The 26602-nt window shown below is 42.9% G+C and overlaps 1 protein-coding gene across 9 annotated transcripts in view; it reads left to right on the top strand.

Moving 5' to 3' along the window:
- SFT2D1 (SFT2 domain containing 1) overlaps positions 1–26602 on the top strand; it is a 790079-nt gene that overhangs the window by 717242 nt on the left and 46235 nt on the right. The window contains exons 8-9 of one of the 9 annotated variants that reach the window (XR_012243942.1): positions 4976–5110; positions 5198–5341. The exons of 4 other annotated variants lie outside the window; for them this stretch is intronic. Coding sequence is in view for 4 of the 5 variants with exons in the window: in XM_073627596.1 (XP_073483697.1) it covers positions 4976–5110; positions 5198–5254 (192 nt within the window). In the remaining variant the exon portion in view is untranslated. Of the gene's footprint in view, positions 1–4975; positions 5111–5197; positions 5501–26602 lie in introns of those variants that run through there. 4 more of the 9 variants (XM_073627596.1, XM_073627598.1, XM_073627594.1 and 1 more) reach the window with 4 other exon arrangements.

Raw genomic sequence — 26602 nt, 5'->3', positions numbered from 1 at the left:
GCGCATGTGTATTTGCCTCTGCCTAGGAGCTTCAGCTGCACTATGGCCAGCACATCCCTGAAAGTTACAACCGGAAATGTAAATTTATTTTATTGGGCTTTTATGTGATAGACCAACACAAAGTGGCACATAATTGTGAAGTGAAAGGAATATGATAAATGTTTTTCAAAATAGTTTTACAAATAAATATCTAAAAAAATGTGGTGTGCATTTGTATTCAACCCCCCTGAGTCAATACTTTGTAGAACCACCTTTCGCTGCAATTACAGCTGCAAGTCTTTTTTGGGTATGTCTCTACCAGCTTTGCACATTTAGAGAGTGAAATGTTTGCCCAGTCTTCTTTGCAAAATAGCTCAAGCTCTGTCAGATTGGATGGAGAGTGTCTTTGAACAGTAATTTTCAAGACAGATTCTCAATTAGATTTAGGTCTGGACTTTGACTGGACCCTGGGCTGTTGTCCTACTGGAAGGTGAACCTCCACCCCATTATCAATTCTTTTGCAGACTTGTGTTTTCCGCCACACATAGCGTTTTGCTTTTAGGCCATAACTTACGATTTTGGTCTTATCTGACCAGAGCACTTTCTTCCACATGTTTGCTGTGTCCCCCACATGGCTTCTCGCAAACGGGAATTCTCATGGCTTTCTTCTTGCCACTCTTCCATAAAGGCCTTGTCATAGTTATGCAGTAATGTTTGTCTGTCCCCTTACCTCTCCATGTGTTCAGCTTAAGAGGCCAGCCAGTCTCACCTGGCTGCTTAAGTAATCTCTCCTCAAAGCATGGCTCCACCCCAGCCCCTATCAGGAAACTCTATTAACATGTGCACTGCAAGCCAGCCCTACTGATCAATATTGTGTGTTTTGGCTTCCGTGTGCTCATTGCTATGTGTCCTACGTCTGATCCTGTTTACCGACCTTGGCTTGTTCTTGACTGTCCTTATCTGCTTCATATCCCGACCTTTGGCGTGTTCTTTGACTATCCCTATCTGCTTGTTGCCCTGACCTTTTGGCTTATCTCCTGACTATCCTTGTTGTTCCAGGCTGCTGCTTCCTATCTATCCTCCAGTAGCCTACTGTGAGCGTGAGCTTGGAGACACAGGGGGCCGCAACCTGGAGCCAGACTGCAGCGAAGTCCATCCCCACCATCAGGGGCCCTGTTGAACACCCGCTGGCTTAGATTCCGCGCCCTGGGAAATCTCATGCTCTAGCTCCTAGTGTGATCCGTGTTGGTGCTCCAGAGTACCTGCTTTCTTCAATCACCCAGGGCTCCATCAGCAGCAGTCAGCCGTAGGGTCCACTACCTTGTGGTGCACTCCAGACCCCAACGGGGGGCATCTGTCACCTGAACTCAGGTGACCTGATAGGCCTGTTTTGTAGGAGGCATGACTAATAGTTGTCCTGTGGACAGATTCTCTCACGTGAGCTGTGGATCTCTGCGGCTCCTCCAGAGTTACCATGGGCCTCTTGGTTGCTTTTGTGATTAATGCTCTCCTTGCCTGGCCTGTCAATTTAGGTAGACAGCCATTTCTTGGTAGGTTTGCAGTTGTGCCATACTCTTTCCATTTTTGGATGATGGATTGAATAGTGCTCTGTGAGATGTTCAAAGCTTGGGATATTTTTTTCAACCTATCCCTGCTTTAAACTTTTCCACAACTTTATCCCTGACCTGTCTGGTGTATTCCTTATGCCCCGTACACACGGTCGGATTTTCCGATGGAAAATGTCCAATCGGAGCGTGTTGTCGGAAATTCCAACCGTGTGTGGGCTCCATCAGACATTTTCCATCGGATTTTCCGACACACAAAGTTGGAGAGCAGGAGATAAAATTTTCTGACAACAAAATCCGATCGCGTCAATTCCGACCGTGTGTGGCCTGTTCCGACGCACAAAGTGCCACGCTTGCTCAGAAGAAATTCCAACACGGAACAGCTTGTTCTGGTAAACTTAGCATTCGCAATGGATACAGCACTTTCGTCATGCTGCAATGTCAAAAATGGTTTAATACAGCGCACTCTCTTCTTCTTTATAATGTGAGAAGAATTAAGTAGTTTTGCTGCTCATATTCACACACACTTCTCACAAACTTTTTTTTTGTTTTTTTTTATTGGGATTCCCTGAATATATTGTTATTTGTCACATCTGACATAATGTGTTTTTTTTTTTTTGTTTTGTTTTTTTTTTTTTTTGTTTTTGTTTTTTTTGTTTTAAGCCATTTTTGTTTTAGATTTTATGTTTGTATTTTTTCCAAGGCTGATCTTTGTTCAATGTTATTTTTATTTTTACTCCAGACTATTTTTGTGTGTGTTTTGTGTGTCAAGTTACCACAACACCATTGATATCTTTTATTATTTAATCTCAAGGTGATTGTTTGGTGTTGGTGTCCCTTGTTCATTTCACATTGTATATTTGAAATGTACCTGAATCCTCACAAACCAACAACTGTCCTTTTTGAAGTAAAACACACATAGACAAGTATAATTCAAAACAAAATTCCTTTATTAAGGGCTCAGAACCAAACAAAGAGGGAGGCAACACTGGAGAAACATGAGAAATTAGCGAAGCCCGGTGCCCCCACAGCAGACATCAATTCTTGAACATCAAAATTGGTGGCCTGAGGAGTCCATATGTAAGGGAGGGCAGTCTGGTCCAGAATTCGCAGAGATCTGGAAAGCAGCAGATGACATCTGTGTCCCCAGGCTGTGGTACCACAAGAGGCTGCATCTTTTGGCCGACCAGACTGAACCCAGGGTCCTCACTTTCTGGTCTTCCTTCCACGCTTCCTTCCGGACTGTGGCTGTGCTGTTGGAGATGTGGCAGGAGGAGGAGTAGGACCTGGTGGAGGAGGAGGAGGAGGACCTGCAGGAGGAGGAGGAGGACCATCTGTGAGTTTGCAAAGGTGTGTCTAAGCTGTAATTTGGCCCCTCATACCTTTGTTAAGAGCCTCCAATATGAGCGACTCACACATGAGTTGTTGTCCCTCCTCCATCCTCTGCATTTTAGAGGCAATGAGGGCAGCAATGTCCTCCTCCACGGTGTGTGGTGCTTCCAGGGCCTCTGTAGCCCTCCAAAAGAGTCCTCTGGTAGCCTCCTCTAGGGTACTCCTCCTCCTGCCACTTTCTCTTTCCAGGTGTTGGGGAGGGACCGGCATATCAGGCAGGCGGCTCGGCCCAGCCACCTCCTGGCTGAGACTTCCCTGTGTATGAAAAAGGGACATGGTTTTATTTTTTGCTTCATCAATCACAATCCTAAATTAGTACTCCAAACTAACATCTAGTTAACATCATTGATTGGACAAGCAGAAATATTTCGAGGAATGCTATACCTGGTTCAAGCTGGGCTCCTCCACATGTTGCCTGGAACAGGTTGGGCGTCAGAAGCCTCAGCCGGGGGAGGAAGGAAGCGTGGAAGGAAGACTGGAGAGGGATGACCTGGGTTCAGTCTGGCCTGCCAGAAAATGCAGCCTGTCATAGTACCACATCCTGGGGACATAGATGTCATCTGCTGCTCCGGATCTCTGCGAATCCTGGACTTTCTGGCGCTCCCTTACATATGTGCTCCTCAGACCACCAATTAAGATCTTCAAAAATGTGATGTCTGCCGTCGGGACCACCGGCTTCACAATTTTACACAATTGCTCCAGCGCTGCCTTCCTCTTTGTTTGGTTCCTATAATGTGGGTTGTTGATCTCCCACAGACATGGCAGCTCCCTTAACATATCAATGAATAGTGACATGAAGTCATTGTCTTTCAATAGCATATCCATGTTCACTGCAAGACACAACACAAGACAAAGCCTAATGTCAGACAAAACTCTCCTAATCTTGTTACAATATAGGCCTCAATGTAGAAGCAGTATAGGCACAAGTTTGTCTCTTACCCTTGTTCTTACGATCGGCGCGTCCAATGCTCCTTCCTCCGCTCACAGATCGCACGTAATACGCACGTGTGTTACGCTTTAGATACACTGCGCATGCGTGTAACTCCGCCCGCCCCTGACGGTCTTTCTATTCTATTCCCCGCCCCTTTTTGTTCGGTGCAGTGGGGGAAGAGCGCATGGCGGAGTCACAGCAGGTGCGTGCTAATTACAGGAACGAGGAGGAGGAAAGCCCGATCCGGACACGTCCCGATCCAGAAGGAGACGATTTAAGGCCACAAATATGTCCTTTGGGGAGATGTTGGAGATGGTCGACATCCTGAAGAAGGCCGACTATGACGGAAAGTATGGGCCTTACCCCAACCCCAATATCAGAAAGGCCAAGATCATGGCGAAAGTGGTCAAAAGTCTTCACAGGAATTTCGGGGTACGACGATCGAAAGATCAGCTCAGGAAGCGGTGGTCGGACCTAAAATTAAGAGAGCCCGAGCAGTACCGAAAGATCCGGAGAGTGCTGCAAAAAAGTAAGTAGTTGTGCTGTGTTCCTATTCTTTTTGTCTTTCTTACGTTCGTGCTGCTCCATATGCTTTTCTTAATTGTTGTACAGTTTAAAATGTCAATTTTAATGTTCATGGGCCCATTATTCGTTCATATCAAACATTTTTTGGGACCCCTCTAAAACACCATTGTTTAGGCCATATGCATTTCCAGACATTTTTTAGGGCCTACTTGGATGCAAAATATTTGGTGGTGTAGATGGGTTTGTTATTAGAATGAAATGCAAACTAGATTCTGTGGAAGGAGAGGACACTGAGCAGCTGTTTTCACATCTGGACACTGGAGCACTAGTGTGGGACACAAGAACACCATTTTTATTAGGAGGGGCACACAGGTGCTCCAGTGTATACTATAGGGGGGTCTCCATCTGTGAAGCTTGTACTAAACAGGTAAAGTATTGCAGGTTGACAAAGGCCAATAAAAAAGCGACATCTTGGAACTCTGCTAAAATAGACAATTGTACCCCACTTCCAAGCAATGTTTCCTATTTATAGTTCTGCCATCAAATATCTGTGTGCTAATTATACCATTTTTGTTTTACATAGGGGAGCAAAGACTCGGAGGACACCCCTCATCCGAGGAGACCACAGACCCCCCACCTATGGAAGAAGGTGAAATACCCCCAACCCAAGCAGAGCAGGAGGAGGAAGAAGATGTGGTGGAGATTGGCACCACAACAGGTGAGTGTCTGCGACCACAGACTCAGGTAAGAGATGGATGGTGGCAGATTTTTGATACCTGTTTTTGTTTGGTTTCTCTCTTTTTAGGTGATCGTGATGTTAGGGATCGAGATCCTTTCACATCTGAAAGTGCCCAGATCCTGATTGGGGAGATCATGGGGTGTAATGTAGAATTGCAAAACATCCAGAAAAAAATAAATGATGTATTTCAAAAAAATAATAACATAATTGATGTTTTGGGGCGAATTTAAAACCCCACAAATTCACTTTTTTTAGTGTGGTCCAATGTTTTAAATATTTTAGCAATGTTTTGAAAAGCCGAATTTGGAGGATGCACACAGTGTGCCAACATGTGCTATCTGCCATCATGGGAGATCAATGGACGCGTTTTGGGGGTGCAACCCCTTCCTCAATTATAAAGTAGCGGTGAGGAAGGGCTTGCTCCCCCAAAACACGTCCCTTGATCCCCCGTGATGGCAGCTAGCACATGTTGACATTAGTAAATTGGTGTGCATCTTCCAAATTTGGCTTTTCCTGGGGTGATTTGACCCCATCTGAACGCAATATCAAACACAGTTCCTAAATACTCATGTCTGATATTGCCTTCAGGTTTTACCATATGTGAACTTTGTAAGTTCAAGTTTTTTGTCTTTCTTGTTGGTTTTACACAGGCCTGTTTTATCTTAAATGGACATTTATATTTTTGATAATGCCACCCCAAAAATTGTTATACAACAAACATGATTGTGCAGGTATAAAAAAGTTTGTTAATCAAGAATGTGTGGATTATTGTCTCAACACTACAACACTTTTGGGGTGATGTAATTGCTGTTTTCATCGAAAATGGGGGTTATTTCCTAAGGGCAAATCCTCTTTGCACTACAGGAACATTTTCATTGCAGTTTCAAGAGCACTTGTAGTATAAAAAGTGTATACGCCTTTAGTAAATAACAGACAACAGTGCTTTGTATAAGGTTACACAGTCACGCCATTTTCAGGACTCTCCACATTTCTGTCAGGGTCAGCTAAAACAAACACAAGCAGTAAATGTCCACAAAGATTTTAATTTTTGTGCTTTTTTATTGGAAAAAGGCTTCACAAATTTGAAGGCATATTGATAGCCCCCCCTACCCGCAAAGAACTCCAGGTATTGTAACCGGACATCACGGGCACTCAGGGAGGGCAAGCCAGGACGGCCGCTTTCAAGCGCCGTCAGTGTTTCAGGTATCACTCTGGCCTCAGGCCCAACTGAGCCAGCATAGTTGGCCGAATGTTTCCTTAAAAAGTTATGGAGAATACAGCACGCCAGTATAATATGGTTCAGTTTATACTCCGCCATATGGATAGGTGTCAGAAATAGGTGGAACCGGCTGGCCAGGATTCCAAATGTGTTCTCCACCACTCTTCAGGCTCTGGCCAGCCGGTAATTAAAAACCCTCTGTTCCGGAGTGAGGGTCCTCATCGGGAATGGCCGCATCAGGTGGTCCCCCAGCGCAAACGCTTCATCAGCAACGAACACGAATGGGAGTCCTTCCACATTGTCCTCTGGAGCTGGCAAGTCCAAGCTGCCATTCTGGAGACGCCTGTAGAACTCCGCCTGGGCGATGACTCCACCTTCGACATCCGGCCATTCTTCCCCACGTCCACATACAAGAAGTCGTAATTAGCCGACACCACCGCCAACATCACAATACTATTGAACCCCTTATAGTTGAAATAGTACGACCCTGAGTTGCCCCTCCGCAGTTAGGAAAGTCCCACCGCTGGGCAAAGTGGGAGGCCACACTCTGCCATTCCTGTGGCGTGGAAGGAAACTGTTGAGGGAAAAAAAAAATAATTACTATTTTTGCTCAGAAACATGGCAAGCAGATTAGGCACAAACATTCTGGGGCAACCTCCAGATAGCATTTATTAAGGGGAATTTCACAACGCCAAAGTATAAGGTACACCTATCATATCCCCCACCCCCCCTCTCATGGGCCATTTCTAACATTATGGGGTGTGTGGAAATCTTGGACAGGTAACCCTCTTCACTTCATTGAGAGATGAATGCCTAAATACAGGGTATTACTTGGAACAGCCCCTACTTAGTTACACTATTGGCAGCCCACTGGACAGGTAAGAAGTGTCATAATACAAAGATATAAATACACACTGTACACATTTGAGGACATTTGGACATTCTGCTATTACCTACCAAGATAATAATAGGATACAAAAACTTTAAACAATACCATTTGAAAGTATACAGGCAGGCCCTTGCACTACATGCTTTGGGTAATTCATCCATACATCAGAGCACAAAACAGATGGGTATAGTGTGTATGGGTTTGGCAAAGTCAGCAGATAGATGATTGAGTATAGATAGAGAATTGGGATCAGCTGACTTAGCAGTTGGGGGGAGGGAGGGTTACTAAAAATGATTTGGGGACACCACAAAAAATAAGCCTCTGCCACTCTGCCAGAATTTTAAGCTAAAATCACATTTCTAAACATTTTAGGGGGTGTTTGGGGTAAAGGACTATTATGGAGCTGATAAAATACATTGTTAAGTGACTACATGAGGTGAATATAGGGCCAGGAGAGAACATGCTGGGGAGGTTATTGAAGGCCAATCTGTATGAAGGACCTTAAAAAATAATTACATAAAAATCCTGCATGCATGAGAACAAAGGGGACATTCACAGCATATTCCAATCATGGTCATTAGGGAATGAGGAAAAAAATACAATATATTATCAAAAAAAATACAAAAAAATGTGATATTAAAGGATAAAAATCTTACCTTCATATACTCCTTCTGCAGGACCTGTATGATGGCAGAACAGGTCTCTGGGATTATGATCCCCAGAGCCTGGGGGGAAATGCCTGTCGAGAACGTCAAGTCCTGCAGGCTTCTCCCTGTCGCCAAGTACCGCAGGGTAGCGACGAGCCTCTGCTCCGGAGTGATGGCTTGCCTCATAAAGGTATCCTGCCTGCTAATATAAGGGGTCAGCGAAGCCAACAGATGGTGAAACACGGGGTCCGTCATCCTGAGAAAGTTCCTGAAATCATCAGGATTATTCTCACGGATCTCACGGAGCAAAGGCATATGAGAGAACTGGTCATGCTGAAGCAACCAATTCTTGGTCCATGAACTCCTCCCCACCCTGTTCATGGACTGGACTTGTGTCAAGGTCAGGACCCCAACACCAAGCCCCCGCACAGCACGAACTCTACGAGGAGTACGCATACGCAACATGGCTAGAAAACGGTCGGCTGCTCAGAATGAAGTAACAGAACGCACTGAAGAACAGCAAGGCCTGTGAAGAGCAACCTGAAAAACAGTAACGAACGAACAAGAATACAATGACTAATTAAAGTCAGGCGGAACTTGCTTGCATGCACTGAAGAGCAGATACAAACCCACAAACACAAACTGAACGGCAGAAAACGATCTGAAAGCCACGAATCTGAAAAAGCGAAAATCGTCTCTCACCAAACTTTTACTAACACGAGATTAGCAAAAGGAGCCCAAAGGGTGCCGCGCTTGGTTCTGAACTGGCCTTTTATAGTCTCGTCGTACGTGCTTGACGTCACCGCGTTCTGGGCGATCGGAAATTCCGACAACTTTGTGCGACCGTGTGTACGCAAAACAAGTTTGAGCCAACATCCGTCGGAAAAAATCCTAGGATTTTGTTGTCGGAATGTCCGAACAAAGTCCGACCGTGTGTACGGGGCATAAGCCTTCATGATGCTGTTTGTTCACGAAGGTTCTCTAACAAAACTCTGAGGGGTTCACAGAACAGCTGTTAAATTAAATTCGATTGAATTACAGACAGGTGGACACTATTAATTAGGTGACTTTTGAAGGCAATTGGTTCCCCTAGATTTTAGGGGTATCAGTGTAAAGGGGGCTGAATACAAATTCATGCCAAACTTTTTAGATATTTATTTGTTAAAAATTTTGAAAACCATCATTTTCCTTCCACATCACAATTATATGCCACTTTGTGTTGGTCTGTCACATAAAATCCCAGTAAAATACATTTACGTTTTTGGTTGTAACATGACAAAATGTGGAAAATTTCAAGGGGTGTGAATACTTTTTCAAGGCACTGTATATAACACTGATCTCTATACACTCTATGCTACTCACTGTACAGAGACCAGTGTTATATATAGGTAATAGCACTCAGTGTGTAAATATCAGTAATATATGCAGTCCGCACTCCTCTTCTGCACGTACTACCCACTGCCACACACTCTGTACCCCTCTCCTGCACATCCTACCCACCACCATACAGTCCAAACTCCTCTGCCTGTATATACCACCCACCGCCATACACTCCACATTCCTTTACTGCACATACTACCCAACAGCATACGCTCTGCACTTCTCTCCTGCACATACCACCCATTGTCATACACTCCACATTCCTCTCTGCACACACTTCCCACCCTCTTACACTCCGTACCCCTCTCCTGCACATACTAGTCACTGCCATACACTCTGTACCCCTCTCCTGCACATACTACTCACTGCCATACACGCCATACTCCTCTCCTGCACATACTACTAACCGCCATACACTCCGTACCCCGCCATACACTCCGTACCCCTCTCCTGCACATACCACCCACCACCATGCACTCCTCTCCATTCACATACTACCCAACTCCATGCACTCTGCACTCCTCTCCCTGCACATACTACCCAAGCCATACACTCTGTACCCTTCTGCATATACTACCCAACAGCCATACACTCTTCACATAATACCCACCACCATACACTCCATACCCCTCTCTTGCACAAACCACCCACCGCCCTACATTGCAATCTTCTCCTGCACATACTACCCAATGCTATCCACCCTGTAGCCCTCTCCTGCACATACTAAATGCCATGCACTCTGCACTCCTCCTCTACACATATCACCACCACATGCAATCTGTACCCCTCTCCTACACATACTACCCACCGCTATACACTCCACACTTCTCTCCTGCACTGCCATACACTCCGTACCCCTCTCTTGCACATACTACCCACCATCATAAACTCCGCACTGCTCTCCTACAAATACTCCACTCCTTTCCTGCACATACCACCCACTGTCATACACTCTGCATTCCTCTCCCTGCACATACCACTCAATGGCATATGCTCTACACGCCTCTCCTGCACATACTACCCAACGCCATACACACCGCACTCCTCTCCTGCATATACTACCCAATGCCATGCACTCTGTACCCCTCTCCTGCCTATACTACCCAACGCCATACACTCTGCACATACTACCCATCGCCATACACTCCGTACCCCTCTCCTCCACATACTACCCACTGCCATACATTCCGTACCCCTCTCCTGCACATACCACCCACCGCCATACACTCCACACTCCTCTCCCTTTACATACTACCCAACTCCATGCACTCTGCACTCCTCACCCTGCACATACTACCCAAGTCATACACTCTGCACATACCACCCACCGCCATACACGGCACTCCTCTCCTGCACATACTACCCAATGCTATATACCTCGTAGCCCTCTCCTGCACATACTACTCATCACCATACACTCTGCACTCCTCCCCTACACATACTACCCACCACATGCAATCTGTACCCTTCTCCTGCACATACTACCCACCGCAATAAATTCCACACTGCTCTCCTGCACTGCTATATACTCCGTACCCCTCTCTTGCACATACTACCCACCATCATAAACTCCGCACTGCTCTCCTACAAATACTCCACTCCTTTCCTGCACATACCACCCACTGTCATACACTCTGCATTCCTCTCCCTGCACATACCACTCAATGGCATATGCTCTACACGCCTCTCCTGCACATACTACCCAACGCCATACACACCGCACTCCTCTCCTGCATATACTACCCAATGCCATGCACTCTGTACCCCTCTCCTGCCTATACTACCCAACGCCATACACTCTGCACATACTACCCATCGCCATACACTCCGTACCCCTCTCCTCCACATACTACCCACTGCCATACATTCCGTACCCCTCTCCTGCACATACCACCCACCGCCATACACTCCACACTCCTCTCCCTTTACATACTACCCAACTCCATGCACTCTGCACTCCTCACCCTGCACATACTACCCAAGTCATACACTCTGCACATACCACCCACCGCCATACACGGCACTCCTCTCCTGCACATACTACCCAATGCTATATACCTCGTAGCCCTCTCCTGCACATACTACTCATCACCATACACTCTGCACTCCTCCCCTACACATACTACCCACCACATGCAATCTGTACCCTTCTCCTGCACATACTACCCACCGCAATAAATTCCACACTGCTCTCCTGCACTGCTATATACTCCATACCCCTCTCCTGCACATACTACCCACCACCATAAACTCCACACTGCTCTCCTGCAAATACTACCCAATGCTATACACCCCCACTCCTTTCCTGCACATACCACCCACTGTCATACACTCTGCATTCCTCTCCTTGCACATACTACTCAATGGCATACGCTCTGCACTCCTCTCCTGCACATCCTACCCAACGCCATACACTCTGCACTCCTCTCCTGCATATACTACCCAATGTCATGCACTCTGTACCCCTCTCCTGCCTATACTACCCAACGCCATACACTCTGCTCATACTACCCACTGCCATACACTCCCTACCCCTCTCCTGGACATACTACCCACCGCCATACACTCCCCACCCCTCTCCTGCCAATACTACCCACCACATGCACTCTGTACCACTCTCCTACACATACTACCCACTACCATACACTCCGCACTCCTCTGCTGCACCACCATACACTCTATACCCCTCTACTGCACATTCCACCATCATACACTCAGCACTCATTACCCACCCCCATACGCTGCACTGTACATTCTCTATTTAAAGTGGTTGTAAAGGCAGAAGTTTTTTTTATCTTAATGCATTCTATGCATTAAGATAAAAAGCCTTCTGTGTGCAGCAGTCCACCCCACCCCCCTAATGCTCTCCCTCCTCATTGGCTGAGACAACAACAAAGCGATTTTGGCTCCCGCTGCTGTCGATTGAAGTCAGTGAGCCAATGAGGAGAGAGGGGTGGTGGGGCAGGGCTGCAGCTTCGTGTCTAAATAGACACAGGGAGCTGCGGCTTGGCTCGGGTGCTCACTCAACAGGAGGGAGGGGCCAGGAGCACCGAAGAGGGACGTGAGTAGAGGAGAATCTGGGCTGCTCTGTATAAAACCACTACACAGAGCAGGTAAGTATAACATGTTTGTTATTTTAAACCAAAAAAAAAAAAAACAAGATTTTAGTACCACTTTAACATTACCTCATTCTGCACTATGCAAGTAATCTCAGACTCTAATGCCACGCACAATATTTAGTGCACTTTAAAGCACGCTCACTTTGCGCCACAGCACGCAAAGCGCACCACATTTTTACTTTCTCAAAACCTAGGACCCACTTTTGATCTTGCACACGGGCCCACTGATTTCATGATACACCCCTGACTGAGAGTCATGTTTTGTGAGTCAAATTTAAACAATATATCTTTAGAACCTGCATATAAAATTATTATGTTTTACAACACTGTATGTGCAAATCATTGTAAGGTACCTGTAAAATGTTAAGTCCAGGGTGGAGCTTTGGCTGGGGGTTGGGACGTTTAGCCTAGTCAGGCAGGCTGGGTCAGCAACAAGTCTTGACAGCAAAGTACAAAGTCAGAATAAATAATGATATTTGAAGCGCTTCACAATGTGCATGAAAATGAATATATAAGAATAAATATAAATAGTCAAATAAATCCAGTGGTGAGTAAAAATTCCTAAAAAATCCAGCAATCAAAATAGTGTAAAATTATAAAAAATTAGTGACACCAAATGTGTAAAAAAATTCACATAAAAAATCCACATAAAAATAAATATATAGGGATGTATTCAGAAGGTTCAATTATACAGGTGTAGAATCCTGATTGGTATAGAGCTTTTGATCACTAGCAAAGCTGTTTAAAAACACTTGCTTAATTAAGGTGCTCATTGACCTTCATAGTAACAATGTGTTTTTTGCTTCTATTCACAACCAATGTGAGAATCATAAACAGGCAGATAAGAGAAAAAACCAATCATTGTGCAATAGTTAGGATACCAAGGTACACAGGCAAACTTCAATCCACTCACGTGTGCCTTATAATGATAAGGCATATGCAGGTTTTACTATAGCAGCTCAGCTTTATAGCACAACAGCAGAGTGGTTGCCATGGCTACAGCATGAGTTTATCATCATCCTGCTTCCTGCATAAACTTCAATCCTGTTAAAACCTACTTTTATTAGACATGTAATTCATATGAATATTGTTGGTTTATCAAAAACACGATTCCATGTGTAAAAAATGCAGTGTGTAAAAAGTAAAAAATATATATATTGATATCTCTAATCACGTTTACTTCTTCAACTCCCTCCAGTGGTCACAATTGGTATAACATCTCACAGAGGGAATATATGGCAAAGCGTTGTCTCTAATGGTTTTGATAATTGACCAGTGCCCCATGATATCACAAAAATGGGGTATCCACATGCTCTGCTCATAAATGTATGGAAAACGGAGTAAACAAGATGACATGATATATATATATATATATAAAATATACATATATAAAATTAAAATAAGATATGATATAAGAAATAGGGAAATAATATTAAAATGTAAAATTAAAATCTAAAAATTCCATGATAGAATATTGCAAAAATGGATGATGACCATTATTTATATGCTAGAACTGAACCAAATATTGCCACTCAGAAAAAACTGGTATTGGACAAATAATGAGAATATTGGACCAAAAAATAAATAAAAATAAAAAATAAAATATAAAAAATTAAATTAAAATATATACCATAAAAATATATATAAATCTGAAAAACCTCTAAAAATCAGAAATAAAACAATTAAGGTCGAATTCAATGTTCAAACCATGGGGTTCTAATGTACCCATCTGGAATATCCATTTGGATTCATTCTTGCTGAGTTCCCTCACTTTATGGGAACCCCTCCAATGAGCCTTATACTTTTGAATAGCCCAGAATTGGAGACCCCTAGGGTCTCTGTTATGATACCTATCAAAATGTTTTGAAACACTGTGTTTTGGATAGCCTTTTCTAATGTTCTGGATATGCTCTCTTATTCTCTTCCACATTGGTCGCTTCGTTCTGCCAATGTATTGGAGGGAGCAGGAGCACTGTAAAGCATATACCACCCCCTCAGTCCTGCAAGATATAAAATCCTTTATTTCAAATTCTTGTCCAGTATTTGTTGAAGAAAATTTCTGACATTTGTATCCATTTTGATTAGTATTTATGCAGGCATAACACCTTTTACAGGGATAGAATCCTTTACCCTGAAAAAAGGTTAAATCAGTTATTCTCTTGGGTGGGTTGGGTACATTTTTAGCTATGATGTCCCTTAGAGTTGGAGCTCGTCTATAAATGAATCTCGGTTTTTCTGGGAGTATATTTGCCAAAGTAGTGTCAGTTTTTAAAATAGACCAATGTCTTTTTATAATCCTCTCCATCTTCCTGTGTTGTATACTGAAGTCCATTATCAGAGGTATGTCATCTGTTTTGTCATTTACCTTGATTTTATCTTGGATCAGCGCTTCTCTTGAGGTTTGATTGACTTCTGTTATTTTTTCTTCTATAAAACATTTATTGTACCCTTTTTCTTCAAACCTCTTACCTATCCACTGAGCTTGTTTAAGATAGTCATTATTTTCTGAACAATTTCTCCGTAAGCGAATAAACTGGCCCTTCGGAATGTTGATTAACCATGGCTCATAGTGGCAACTCGTTACTGGTATATAGCTGTTCCTTTCCACCGGTTTGAAGAAAGTTTTTGTGCTGATGATATTGGCTGTTAGTTCTATTTCAAGATCAAGGAACTGGATTTTAGTCTCACTAATTTGATGTTCAAGTTTAATATTTTTTTGGTTCATATTCAAACGTTGGAAAAAGGATCTTAAACTCAGTTCATCACCCTTCCAAATAATAATACAATCGTCTATGAATCTTTTATATAGAACCAGTTCCTTCGGAGTATTTAAAAAGATGGCATCCTCCTCCCATTTTGCCATGAATATGTTGGCTACACTTGGGGCATATTTAGCTCCCATCCCAATACCCGTTAGTTGTCGAAAATAATTGTCATTATACCAGAAGTAGTTATGTTGAATACCAAAGGCCAGGCTTCTAAGAAGAAATCTTTTCTGTTTAGAAATGAGATGGCTGAATGAATCCATAGCCCATTTAGATGCTTCTATTGCATCGCTATGTTCAATTATTGTGTACAGTGAAGCAACATCAGCAGTTGCTAACAGATATCTTCCATTAGGGTCCAGGGTCAGAGATTTTAATATTTGTAATAAATGTTTGGTATCACGTAGATAAGCTTTAGTGTTAGGTACTAGGGGTTGCAAGAATTTGTCCACATATTCCCCTAGTCTTGCATTGATCGATTGAATCCCATTAATGATGGGTCTTCCTGGTGGTGCCTCAGCATTCTTATGGATCTTCGGGATGGTGTAAATGATTGGAACTCTACATGTATCCGGTACTAAATATCTAGATTCTTTTTTGGATAGAATATTTTTGTTGATTCCTTTTTGAATCAAAGAGGACAGATCTCGTTTGTATTCTCTAGTAGGATTGCTACTGAGTTTCAGATATGTGTTATTATCGTTAAGTTGTCCCATCAGTTCCTGGTGGTAGTATTCCTTAGTACTACAATGGCGCCCCCTTTGTCGGCCGGTCTAATTATAATATCTTTATTTGCTTCCAATTGTTTTATACCTTAAACAATAACACATATCTGAAACTCAGTAGCAATCCTACTAGAGAATACAAACGAGATCTGTCCTCTTTGAATCAAAAAGGAATCAACAAAAATATTCTATCCAAAAAAGAATCTAGATATTTAGTACCGGATACATGTAGAGTTCCAATCATTTACACCATCCCGAAGATCCATAAGAATGCTGAGGCACCACCAGGAAGACCCATCATTAATGGGATTCAATCGATCAATGCAAGACTAGGGGAATATGTGGACAAATTCTTGCAACCCCTAGTACCTAACACTAAAGCTTATCTACGTGATACCAAACATTTATTACAAATATTAAAATCTCTGACCCTGGACCCTAATGGAAGATATCTGTTAGCAACTGCTGATGTTGCTTCACTGTACACAATAATTGAACATAGCGATGCAATAGAAGCATCTAAATGGGCTATGGATTCATTCAGCCATCTCATTTCTAAACAGAAAAGATTTCTTCTTAGAAGCCTGGCCTTTGGTATTCAACATAACTACTTCTGGTATAATGACAATTATTTTCGACAACTAACGGGTATTGGGATGGGAGCTAAATATGCCCCAAGTGTAGCCAACATATTCATGGCAAAATGGGAGGAGGATGCCATCTTTTTAAATACTCCGAAGGAACTGGTTCTTTATAAAAGATTCATAGATGATTGTATTATTATTTGGAAGGGTGATGAACTGAGTTTAAGATCCTTTTTCCAACGTTTGAATATGAACCAAAAAAATATTAAACTTGAACATCAAATTAGTGAGACTAAAATCCAGTTCCTTGATCTTGAAATAGAACTAACAGCCAATATCATCAGCACAAAAACTTTCTTCAAACTGGTGGAAAGGAACAGCTATATACCAGTAACGAGTTGCCCCTATGAGCCATGGTTAATCAACATTCCGAAGGGCCAGTTTATTCGCTTACGGAGAAATTGTTCAGAAAATAATGACTATCTTAAACAAGCTCAGTGGATAGGTAAGAGGTTTGAAGAAAAAGGGTACAATAAATGTTTTATAGAAGAAAAAATAACAGAAGTCAATCAAACCTCAAGAGAAGCGCTGATCCAAGATAAAATCAAGGTAAATGACAAAACAGATGACATACCTCTGATAATGGACTTCAGTATACAACACAGGAGGATGGAGAGGATTATAAAAAGACATTGGTCTATTTTAAAAACTGACACTACTTTGGCAAATATATACCCAGAAAAACCGAGATTCATTTATAGACGAGCTCCAACTCTAATGCCCCGTACACACGGTCGGACTTTGTTCGGACATTCCGACAACAAAATCCTCGGATTTTTTCCGACGGATGTTGGCTCAAACTTGTTTTGCCTACACACGGTCGCACAGAGTTGTCGGAATTTCCGATCGCCAAGAACGCGGTGACGTCAAGCACGTACGACGAGACTAGAAAAGGCCAGTTCAGAACCAAGCGAGGCACCCTTTGGGCTCCTTTTGCTAATCTCGTGTTAGTAAAAGTTTGGTGAGAGACGATTCGCGCTTTTTCAGACTCGTGGCTTTCAGATCGTTTTCTGCCGTTCAGTTTGTGCTTGTGGGTTTGTATCTGCTCTTCAGTGCGTGCAGTCAGTTCGTATTGGAGTTTTCTGTGCGATCTTGTCCGCTCGTTGCTGTTTTTCAGGTCGCTCTTCACAGGCCTTGCTGTTCTTCAGTGCGTTCTGTTACTTCGTTCTGAGCAGCCGACCGTTTTCTAGCCATGTTTCGTATGCGTACTCCTCGTAGAGTTCGTGCTGTGCGGGGGCTTGGTGTTGGGGTCCTGACCTTGACACAAGTCCAGTCCATGAACAGGGTGGGGAGGAGTTCATGGACCAAGAATTGGTTGCTTCAGCGTGACCAGTTCTCTCATATGCCTTTGCTCCGTGAGATCCGTGAGAATAATCCTGATGATTTCAGGAACTTTCTCAGGATGACGGACCCCGTATTTCACCGTTTGTTGGCTTCGCTGACCCCCTATATCAGCAGGCAGGATACCTGCATGAGGCAAGCCATCACTCCGGAGCAGAGGTTGGTCGCTACCTTGCGGTATTTGGCCACAGGGAGAAGCCTGCAGGACTTGAAGTTCTCGACAGGCATCTCCCCCCAGGCTCTGGGGATCATTATCCCAGAGACCTGTTTTGCCATCATCCAGGTCCTGCAGAAGGAGTATATTAAGGTAAGATTTTTATCCTTTAATATCACATTTTATTGTATTGAATGTTTGATAATATATTGTATTTCTTTCCTCATTCCCTAATTACCATGATTGCAATATGCTGTGAATGTCCCCTTTGTCCTCATGCATGCTGGATTTTTATGTAATTATTATTTTATGTCCTTCATACATATTTGCCCTTCAATAACCTCCCCAGCATGGTGTCTCCTGCCCTATATTCACCTCATGTAGTTACTTAACAATGTATTTTATCAGCTCCATAGTAGTGCTTTACCCCAAACACCCCCTAAAATGTTTTGAAATGTTATTTTTGATTTAAATTCAGGCAGAGGGCCAGAGGCTTTTTTTTGTGGTGTCCCCAAATTTTTTGTAACCCTCCCTCCCCCAACTGCTAAGTCAGCTGATCCCAATTCTCTATCCTCAATCATCTATCTGCTGACTTTGCCAAACCCATACACACTATACCCATCTCTTTAGTGCTCAGATTTATGGATGAATTCCCCAAAGCATGTAGTGCAAGGGCCTGCCTGTATACTTTCCAATGGTACTGTTTAAAGTTCTTGTATCCTATTATGATCTTGATAGGTAATAGCAGAATGTCCAAATGTGCTCAAATGTGTACAGTGTGTATTTATATCTTTGTATTATGACACTTCTTACCTGTCCAGTGGGCTGCCAATAGTGTAACTAAGGAGGGGCTGTTCCAAGTAATACCCTGTATTTAGGCATTCATCTCTCAATGAAGTGAAGAGGGTTACCTGTCCAAGAGTTCCCCCCCCCCCCTATAATGTTAGAAATGGCCCATGAGAGGGGGGGTGGGGAATATGATAGGTGTACCTTATACTTTGTTGTTGTTAAATTTCCCTTAATAAATGCTATCTGGAGGTTGACCCATAATGTTTGTGTCTAATCTGCTTGCCAGGTTTCTGTGAAAAAATAGTAATGTTTATTGTTTTTTCCTCAACAGTTTCCTTCCACGCCACAGGAATGGCAGACTGTGGCCTCCCACTTTGCCCAGCGGTGGGACTTTCCTAACTGCGGAGGGGCAATTGATGGGAAACACGTCCACATCGTCCCACCACCCAACTCGGGGTCGTACTATTATAATTACAAGGGGTTTAATAGTATAGTGATGTTGGCGGTGGTGTCGGCTAATTACGACTTCTTGTATGTGGACGTGGGGAAGAATTGGCCGGATGTCCGATGGTGGAGTGATCGCCCAGACGGAGTTCTACAGGCGTCTCCAGAATGGCAGCTTGGACTTGCCACCTCCAGAGGACAATGTTGAAGGTCTCCCATTTGTGTTCGTTGCTGATGAAGCATTTGCGCTGGGGGACCACCTGATGCGGCCATTCCCGATGAGGACCCTCACCCCGGAACAGAGGGTTTTTAATTACCGGCTGGCCAGAGCCCGAAGAGTGGTGAACACATTTGGAATCCTGGCCAGCCGGTTCCGATTATTTATGACACCCATCCATATGGCGGAGTATAAACTGAACCATATAATACTTGCCTGCTGTGTTCTCCATAATTTTCTACAAAAACATTCAGCCAACTATGCTGGCTCAGTTGGGCCTGAGGCCGGAATCCCAAATACATCAACAATGACGGCACTTGAAAGCGGCCGTCCTGGCTTGCCCTCCCTGAATGCCCGTGATGTCCGGTTACGATACCTGGAGTTCTTTGCGGGTAGGGGGGCTATCAATATGCCAGACAATATGTGACACCTTTTTCAAATAAAAAACAACCAAAAGAAATTCTTGGTGGACATTTACTGCTTGTGTTTGTTTTAGCTGACCCTGACAGAAATGTGTTGAGTGCAGAAAATGTCGTGATTGGGTAACCTTATAAAAAACAGTGTTGGCTGGTACTTCCTAAATGCAAAAACACATTTCACTACAAGTGCACTTGCAACTGCACTGAACCTGCACTTGTAGTGCAAAGAGGATTTGCCCTTAGGAAATAACCCCCATTTGTGCATAAAACAACAATTACATCACCCCAAAAGTGTTGTAGTGTTGAGACAATAATCCACACATTCTTGAGTAAGGCACTTTTTTATACCTGCACAATCACATGCGCATTTACCAAAGGTTTTTAAAACAAACCAACATGTTTGTTGTATAACAATGTTTGCAGTAGCATTATGAAAAATCAAAATATCCATTTCAGATAAAACAGGCCTGTGTAAAACCAACAAGAAAGCCAAAAAACTTGAACTTACAAAGTTCACATTAGGTAAAACCTGAAGGCTATATCAGACATCAGTATTTAGGAACTGGGTTTGATCTAGCGTTCAGATGGGGGGAAATCACCCCTGGAAAAGCCAAATTTGAAAGATGCACACCAATTTACGAATGGCAACATGTGCTATCTGCCATCAGGGGGGATCAAGGGACGTGTTTTGGGGAGAAAGCCTTTCCTCAATGCGACTTTATAATTGAGGAAGGTGTTGCACCCCCAAAACGCGTCCATTGATCTCCCGTGATGGCAGATAGCACATGTTGGCACACTGTGTGCATCCTCCAAATTTGGCTTTTCTAAACATTTTAAAAATTTTTGGAAGATTGGACCACAATAAAACAGGTGATTTTGTGGGGTTTAAATTCGCCCCAAAACATCAATGATGTTATTATTTTTTTTAATAACATCACTGATTTGTTTCTGGATGTTTTGCAATTGGAGATTACACCCCATGATCTCCCCGATAAGTATCTGGGCACTTTCTGAAGTAAAGCGTTCAGGATCCCTCACATCACGATCACCTAAAAAGAGATAAAGAACAAAAAAAAGGTCTCAAAAATCTGCCACCATCCATCTCGTTTACCTGAGTCTGTGGTCGCAGACACTCACCTGTTGTGGTGCCAATCTCCACCACGTCTTCTTCTTCCTCCTGCTCTTCTTCTTCGTTTGGGGGTATTTCACCTTCTTCCATAGGTGGGGGGTCTGTGGTCTCCTCGGATGAGGGCTGTCCTCCGAGTCTTTTCTCCCCTATGTAAAACAAAAATGGTATAATTAGCACACAGATATTTGATGGCAGAACTAGAAATAGGAAACATTGCTTGGAAGTGGGGTACAATTGTCTATTTTAGCCGAGTTCCAAGATGTATATTTTTTTTTTTTGCCCTTTGTCAAGCTGCAATACTTTACATGTTTGGTACAAGCTTCACAGATGTAGCCCCCCCTATAGTATACACTGGAGCACCTGTGTGCCCCCCTAATAAAAATGGTGTTCTGGGGTCCCACACTAGTGCTCCAGTGTCCAGATGTGAAAACATCTGCTCAGTGTCCTCTCTTTACACACAATCTAGTTGTCATTTCATTCTAGTAACAAACCCATCTACACAAACAAATATTTGGCATCCAAGTAGGCCCCAAAAAATGTGTGAAAATGCATATGGCCTAAACAATGGTGTTCTAGAGGCCGAAATAAAAATGTTTGATACGAACGAATAATGGGCCCATGAACATTAAAGTTGCCCTTTTAAACGTTACAATTAATAAAAGCATATGGAGCAGAACGAACGTAATAAAGACAGAAAGAATAGGAACACAGCACAACTACTTACTTTTTTGCAGCACTCTCCGGATCTTTCGGTACTGCTCTGGCTCTCTCAACTTCAGGTCCGACCACCGCTTCCTGAGCTGATCTTTAGATCTTCGTACCCCGAAATTCTTCTCCAGACTCCTGACCACTTTACCAATGATCTTGGCCTTTTCGGATGTTCAGGTTGGGGTAAGGCCCATATTTTCCGTCATAGTCGGACTTCCTCATGATGTGTACCATCTCCAACATCTCCCCAAACGACGTATTTGTGGCCTTAAAACATCTCCTTCTGGATCGGGACGTGCCTGGACCAGGGCTTTCCTCCTCCTCCTCCTCGTTGCTATAATTAGCATGCACCTGCTGTAACTCTGCCGTCATGCTCTTCACCCACTGCGCCGAACGAAAAGGGGCGGGGAATACACTAGAAAGAACATCGGGGGCGGGCGGAGTTACACGCATGCGCAGTGTGTATAAAGCGTAACACGCGTGCGTTTTACGTACGATCTGTGAGCGGAGGAAGGAGCATTGGACGCGCCGATCGTAAGAACGAAGGTAAGAGACAAACTTGTGCCTATACTGCTTATAGATTGAGGCCTATATTGTAACAAGATTAGGAGAGTTTTGTCTGACATTAGGCTTTGTCTTGTGTTGTGTCTTGCAGTGAACATGGATATCTTAATGAGAGATACTGACTTCATGTCACTATTCATTGATATGCTAAGTGAGCTGCCCTGTCTGTGGGAGATTACCCACCCCCATTTCAAGAACCAAGCAAAGAGGAAGGCAGCACTGGAGCAATTGTGTGAAATTGTGAAGCAGGTGATCCCCACGGCAGACATCACTTATTTAAAGATTTTCATTGGTGGCCTGAGGAGCACATATCTGAGGGAGCGCAAGAAAGTCCTGGATTCACAGAGATCCGGAGCAGCAGATGACATCTATGTCCCCAGGATGTTGTACTACGACAGGCTGCACTTTCTGGCAGGCCAGACTGAACCCAGGCCATCCCTCTCCAGTCTTCCTTCCACGCTTCCTTCCCCCCTGGCTGAGGCTTCTGACGCCCAACCTGGGCCTTCCAGGCTGCATGTGGAGGAGCCCAGATTGAGCCAGGTATAGCATTCCTCTAAATATTTCTGCTTGTCCAATCAATGATGTTAACTAGATGTTAGTTTGGAGTACTAATTTAGGATTGTGATTGATGATGCAAAACATTACAACCATGTCCCTTTTTCATACACAGGGAAGTCTCAGCCAGGAGGTGGCCGGGCCAAGCCGGCTGGCTGATCTGCAGGTCCCTCCACCCCCCCTGAAAAGAGAAAGTGGCAGTAGGACGAGTGCCCTAGAGGAGGCGGCTATCAGATTCTTTTGGAGGGCTACAGAGGTCCTGGGAGCACCACACACCATGGAGGAGAACATTGCTGCATTCATAGCATATAAAATGCAGAGGATGGAGGAGGGCCAAAAAGCCATGTGTCAGGCCCTCATATCAGAGGCTCTGGAGAAAGGTATGAGGGGCCAAATTACACCTCACACACAGCTTTGGGATGGTCCTCCTCCTCCTCCTCCTCCCTCTCCTCCAGGTCCTCCCAGTCCTCCTCCAGGTCCCCCCAGTCCTCCTCCTCCTCCAGGTCCTACGCCTCCTCCTGCCACATCTCCAACTGCACAGCCACAGCCCGGAAGGAAGCGTGAAAGAAAGACCAGACAGTGATTGCCCTGGGTCCAGTCTGGTCGGCCAAAAAATGCAGCCTCTTGTGGTACCACAGCCTGGGGACACTGATGTCATCTGCTGCTATCCAGATCTCTGTGAATCCCGGACCAGACTGCCCTCCCTTACATATGGACTCCTCAGGCCACCAATTTTGATGTTGAAGAATTGATGTCTGCCGTGGGGGTCCCAGGCTTCACTAATTTCTCCTGTTGATCCAGTGTTGCCTTCCTCTTTGTTTGGTTCTGATCCCTTAATAAAGGATTTTTGTTTGGAATTATACTCTCCTATGTGTTTTACTTCAAAAAGGACAGTTTGTTTGTGAGGATTCAGGTACATTTCTAATATACAATGTGAAATGAACAAGGGACACCAACACCAAACAATCTCCTTGAGATTAAATAATAAAAGATATCAATGGTGTTGGGGTAACTTGCCACACAAAACACACACAAAAATATTCTGGAGTAAAAATAAAAATAACATTGAACAAAGATCAGCCTTGGAAAAAATCCAAACATTAAAGAAAAAAAAAGGCTTAAAAACAAAAAAAACAAAAACATAAAAAATATAAAACTGTCAGATGTGACAACTAATAACAATATATTGAGGGAATCCCACTAAAAAAACACAAATAAAAGTTTGTGAGAAGTGTGTGTGAATATGAGCAGCAAAACTACTTAATTCTTGTCACATTATAAAGAAGAAGAGAGTGCGCTGTATTAAACCATTTTTTACATTGCAGCGTGACGAAAGTGCTGTATCCATTGCGAACGCTAAGTTTACCAGAACGAGCTGTCCCGTGTCGGAATTTCTTCTGAGCATGCGTAGCACTTTGTGCGTCGGAACAGACCACACACGGTCGGAATTGACGCGATCGGATTTTGTTGTCGGAAAATTTTATCTCCTGCTGTCCAACTTTGTGTGTCGGAAAATCCGATGGAAAATGTCCGATGGCGCCCACACACGGTCGGAATTTCCGACAACACGCTCTGATCGGACATTGTCCATCGGAAAATCCGACCGTGTGTACGGGGCATAAGGGACATCATAGCTAAAAATGTACCCAACCCACCCAAGAGAATAACTGATTTAACCTTTTTTCAGGGTAAAGGATTCTATCCCTGTAAAAGGTGTTATGCCTGCATAAATACTAATCAAAATGGATACAAATGTCAGAAATTTTCTTCAACAAATACTGGACAAGAATTTGAAATAAAGGATTTTATATCTTGCAGGACTGAGGGGGTGGTATATGCTTTACAGTGCTCCTGCTCCCTCCAATACATTGGCAGAACGAAGCGACCAATGTGGAAGAGAATAAGAGAGCATATCCAGAACATTAGAAAAGGCTATCCAAAACACAGTGTTTCAAAACATTTTGATAGGTATCATAACAGAGACCCTAGGGGTCTCCAATTCTGGGCTATTCAAAAGTATAAGGCTCATTGGAGGGGTTCCCATAAAGTGAGGGAACTCAGCAAGAATGAATCCAAATGGATATTCCACATGGGTACATTAGAACCCCATGGTTTGAACATTGAATTCAACCTTAATTGTTTTATTTCTGATTTTTAGAGGTTTTTCAGATTTATATATATATTTTTATGGTATATATTTTTATTTTATTTTTTATATTTTATTTTTTATTTTTATTTATTTTTTGGTCCAATATTCTCATTATTTGTCCAATACCAGTTTTTTCTGAGTGGCAATATTTGGTTCAGTTCTAGCATATAAATAATGGTCATCATCCATTTTTGCAATATTCTATCATGGAATTTTTAGATTTTAATTTTACATTTTAATATTATTTCCCTATTTCTTATATCATATCTTATTTTAATTTTATATATGTATATTTTATATATATATATATCATGTCATCTTGTTTACTCCGTTTTCCATACATTTATGAGCAGAGCATGTGGATACCCCATTTTTGTGATATCATGGGGCACTGGTCAATTATCAAAACCATTAGAGACAACGCTTTGCCATATATTCCCTCTGTGAGATGTTATACCAATTGTGACCACTGGAGGGAGTTGAAGAAGTAAACGTGATTAGAGATATCAATATATATATTTTTTACTTTTTACATACTGCGTTTTTTACACATGGAATCGTGTTTTTGATAAACCAACGATATTCATATGAATTACATGTCTAATAAAAGTAGGTTTTAACAGGACTGAAGTTTATGCAGGAAGCAGGATGATGATAAACTCATGCTGTAGCCATGGCAACCACTCTGCTGTTGTGCTATAAAGCTGAGTCCGTCAGAGCTTGTATTATCCTTGAAAAAGTCACGTGACTGTGATGTAATGCGTGGGAGGAGCCAAGGACGCTCTGTGCAGATCAGCAGTATCACACAGTGTACTGCACTGAATCTGCTCCTGTCTAAGGCGGCTGACTGCTATAGTAAAACCTGCATATGCCTTATCATTAGGCACACGTGAGTGGATTGAAGTTTTCCTGTGTACCTTGGTATCCTAACTATTGCACAATGATTGTTTTTTTCTCTTATCTGCCTGTTTATGATTCTCACATTGGTTGTGAATAGAAGCAAAAAACACATTGTTACTATGAAGGTCAATGAGCACCTTAATTAAGCAAGTGTTTTTAAACAGCTTTGCTAGTGATCAAAAGCTCTATACCAATCAGGATTCTACACCTGTATAATTGAACCTTCTGAATACATCCCTATATATTTATTTTTATGTGGATTTTTTATGTGAATTTTTTTACACATTTGGTGTCACTAATTTTTTATAATTTTACACTATTTTGATTGCTGGATTTTTTAGGAATTTTTACTCACCGCTGGATTTATTTGACTATTTATATTTATTCTTATATATTCATTTTCATGCACATTGTGAAGCGCTTCAAATATCATTATTTATTCTTTTTAAGTGACTCTGAAAACACTCTCTTTTGATAGCAGCCTCACTTGGTTTTTATGTGTAATTATCAGCTATTTAGCATCACAGCGCTTTGTGTTTTATATATAAAGTACAAAGTCAGAATCCAGGAGCTTGGTTGGAGGCTGGCGGAGTAATCTAGAATTGTCAGGCAAAAGCGAGTAATCCAGGAAACAGGCAGAGGTAAAAGTCCAGAAGTTCAGTAGATCTGCAGTATTTCACACACCCAGGAAAACAAATCCAACAAACAGGCACA

The sequence above is a fragment of the Aquarana catesbeiana genome, linkage group LG04, assembly GCF_042186555.1.
Source record: "Aquarana catesbeiana isolate 2022-GZ linkage group LG04, ASM4218655v1, whole genome shotgun sequence".
Classification (NCBI taxonomy): Eukaryota; Metazoa; Chordata; class Amphibia; order Anura; family Ranidae; genus Aquarana; species Aquarana catesbeiana.
This window is presented reverse-complemented; position numbering and strand designations above follow the sequence as displayed.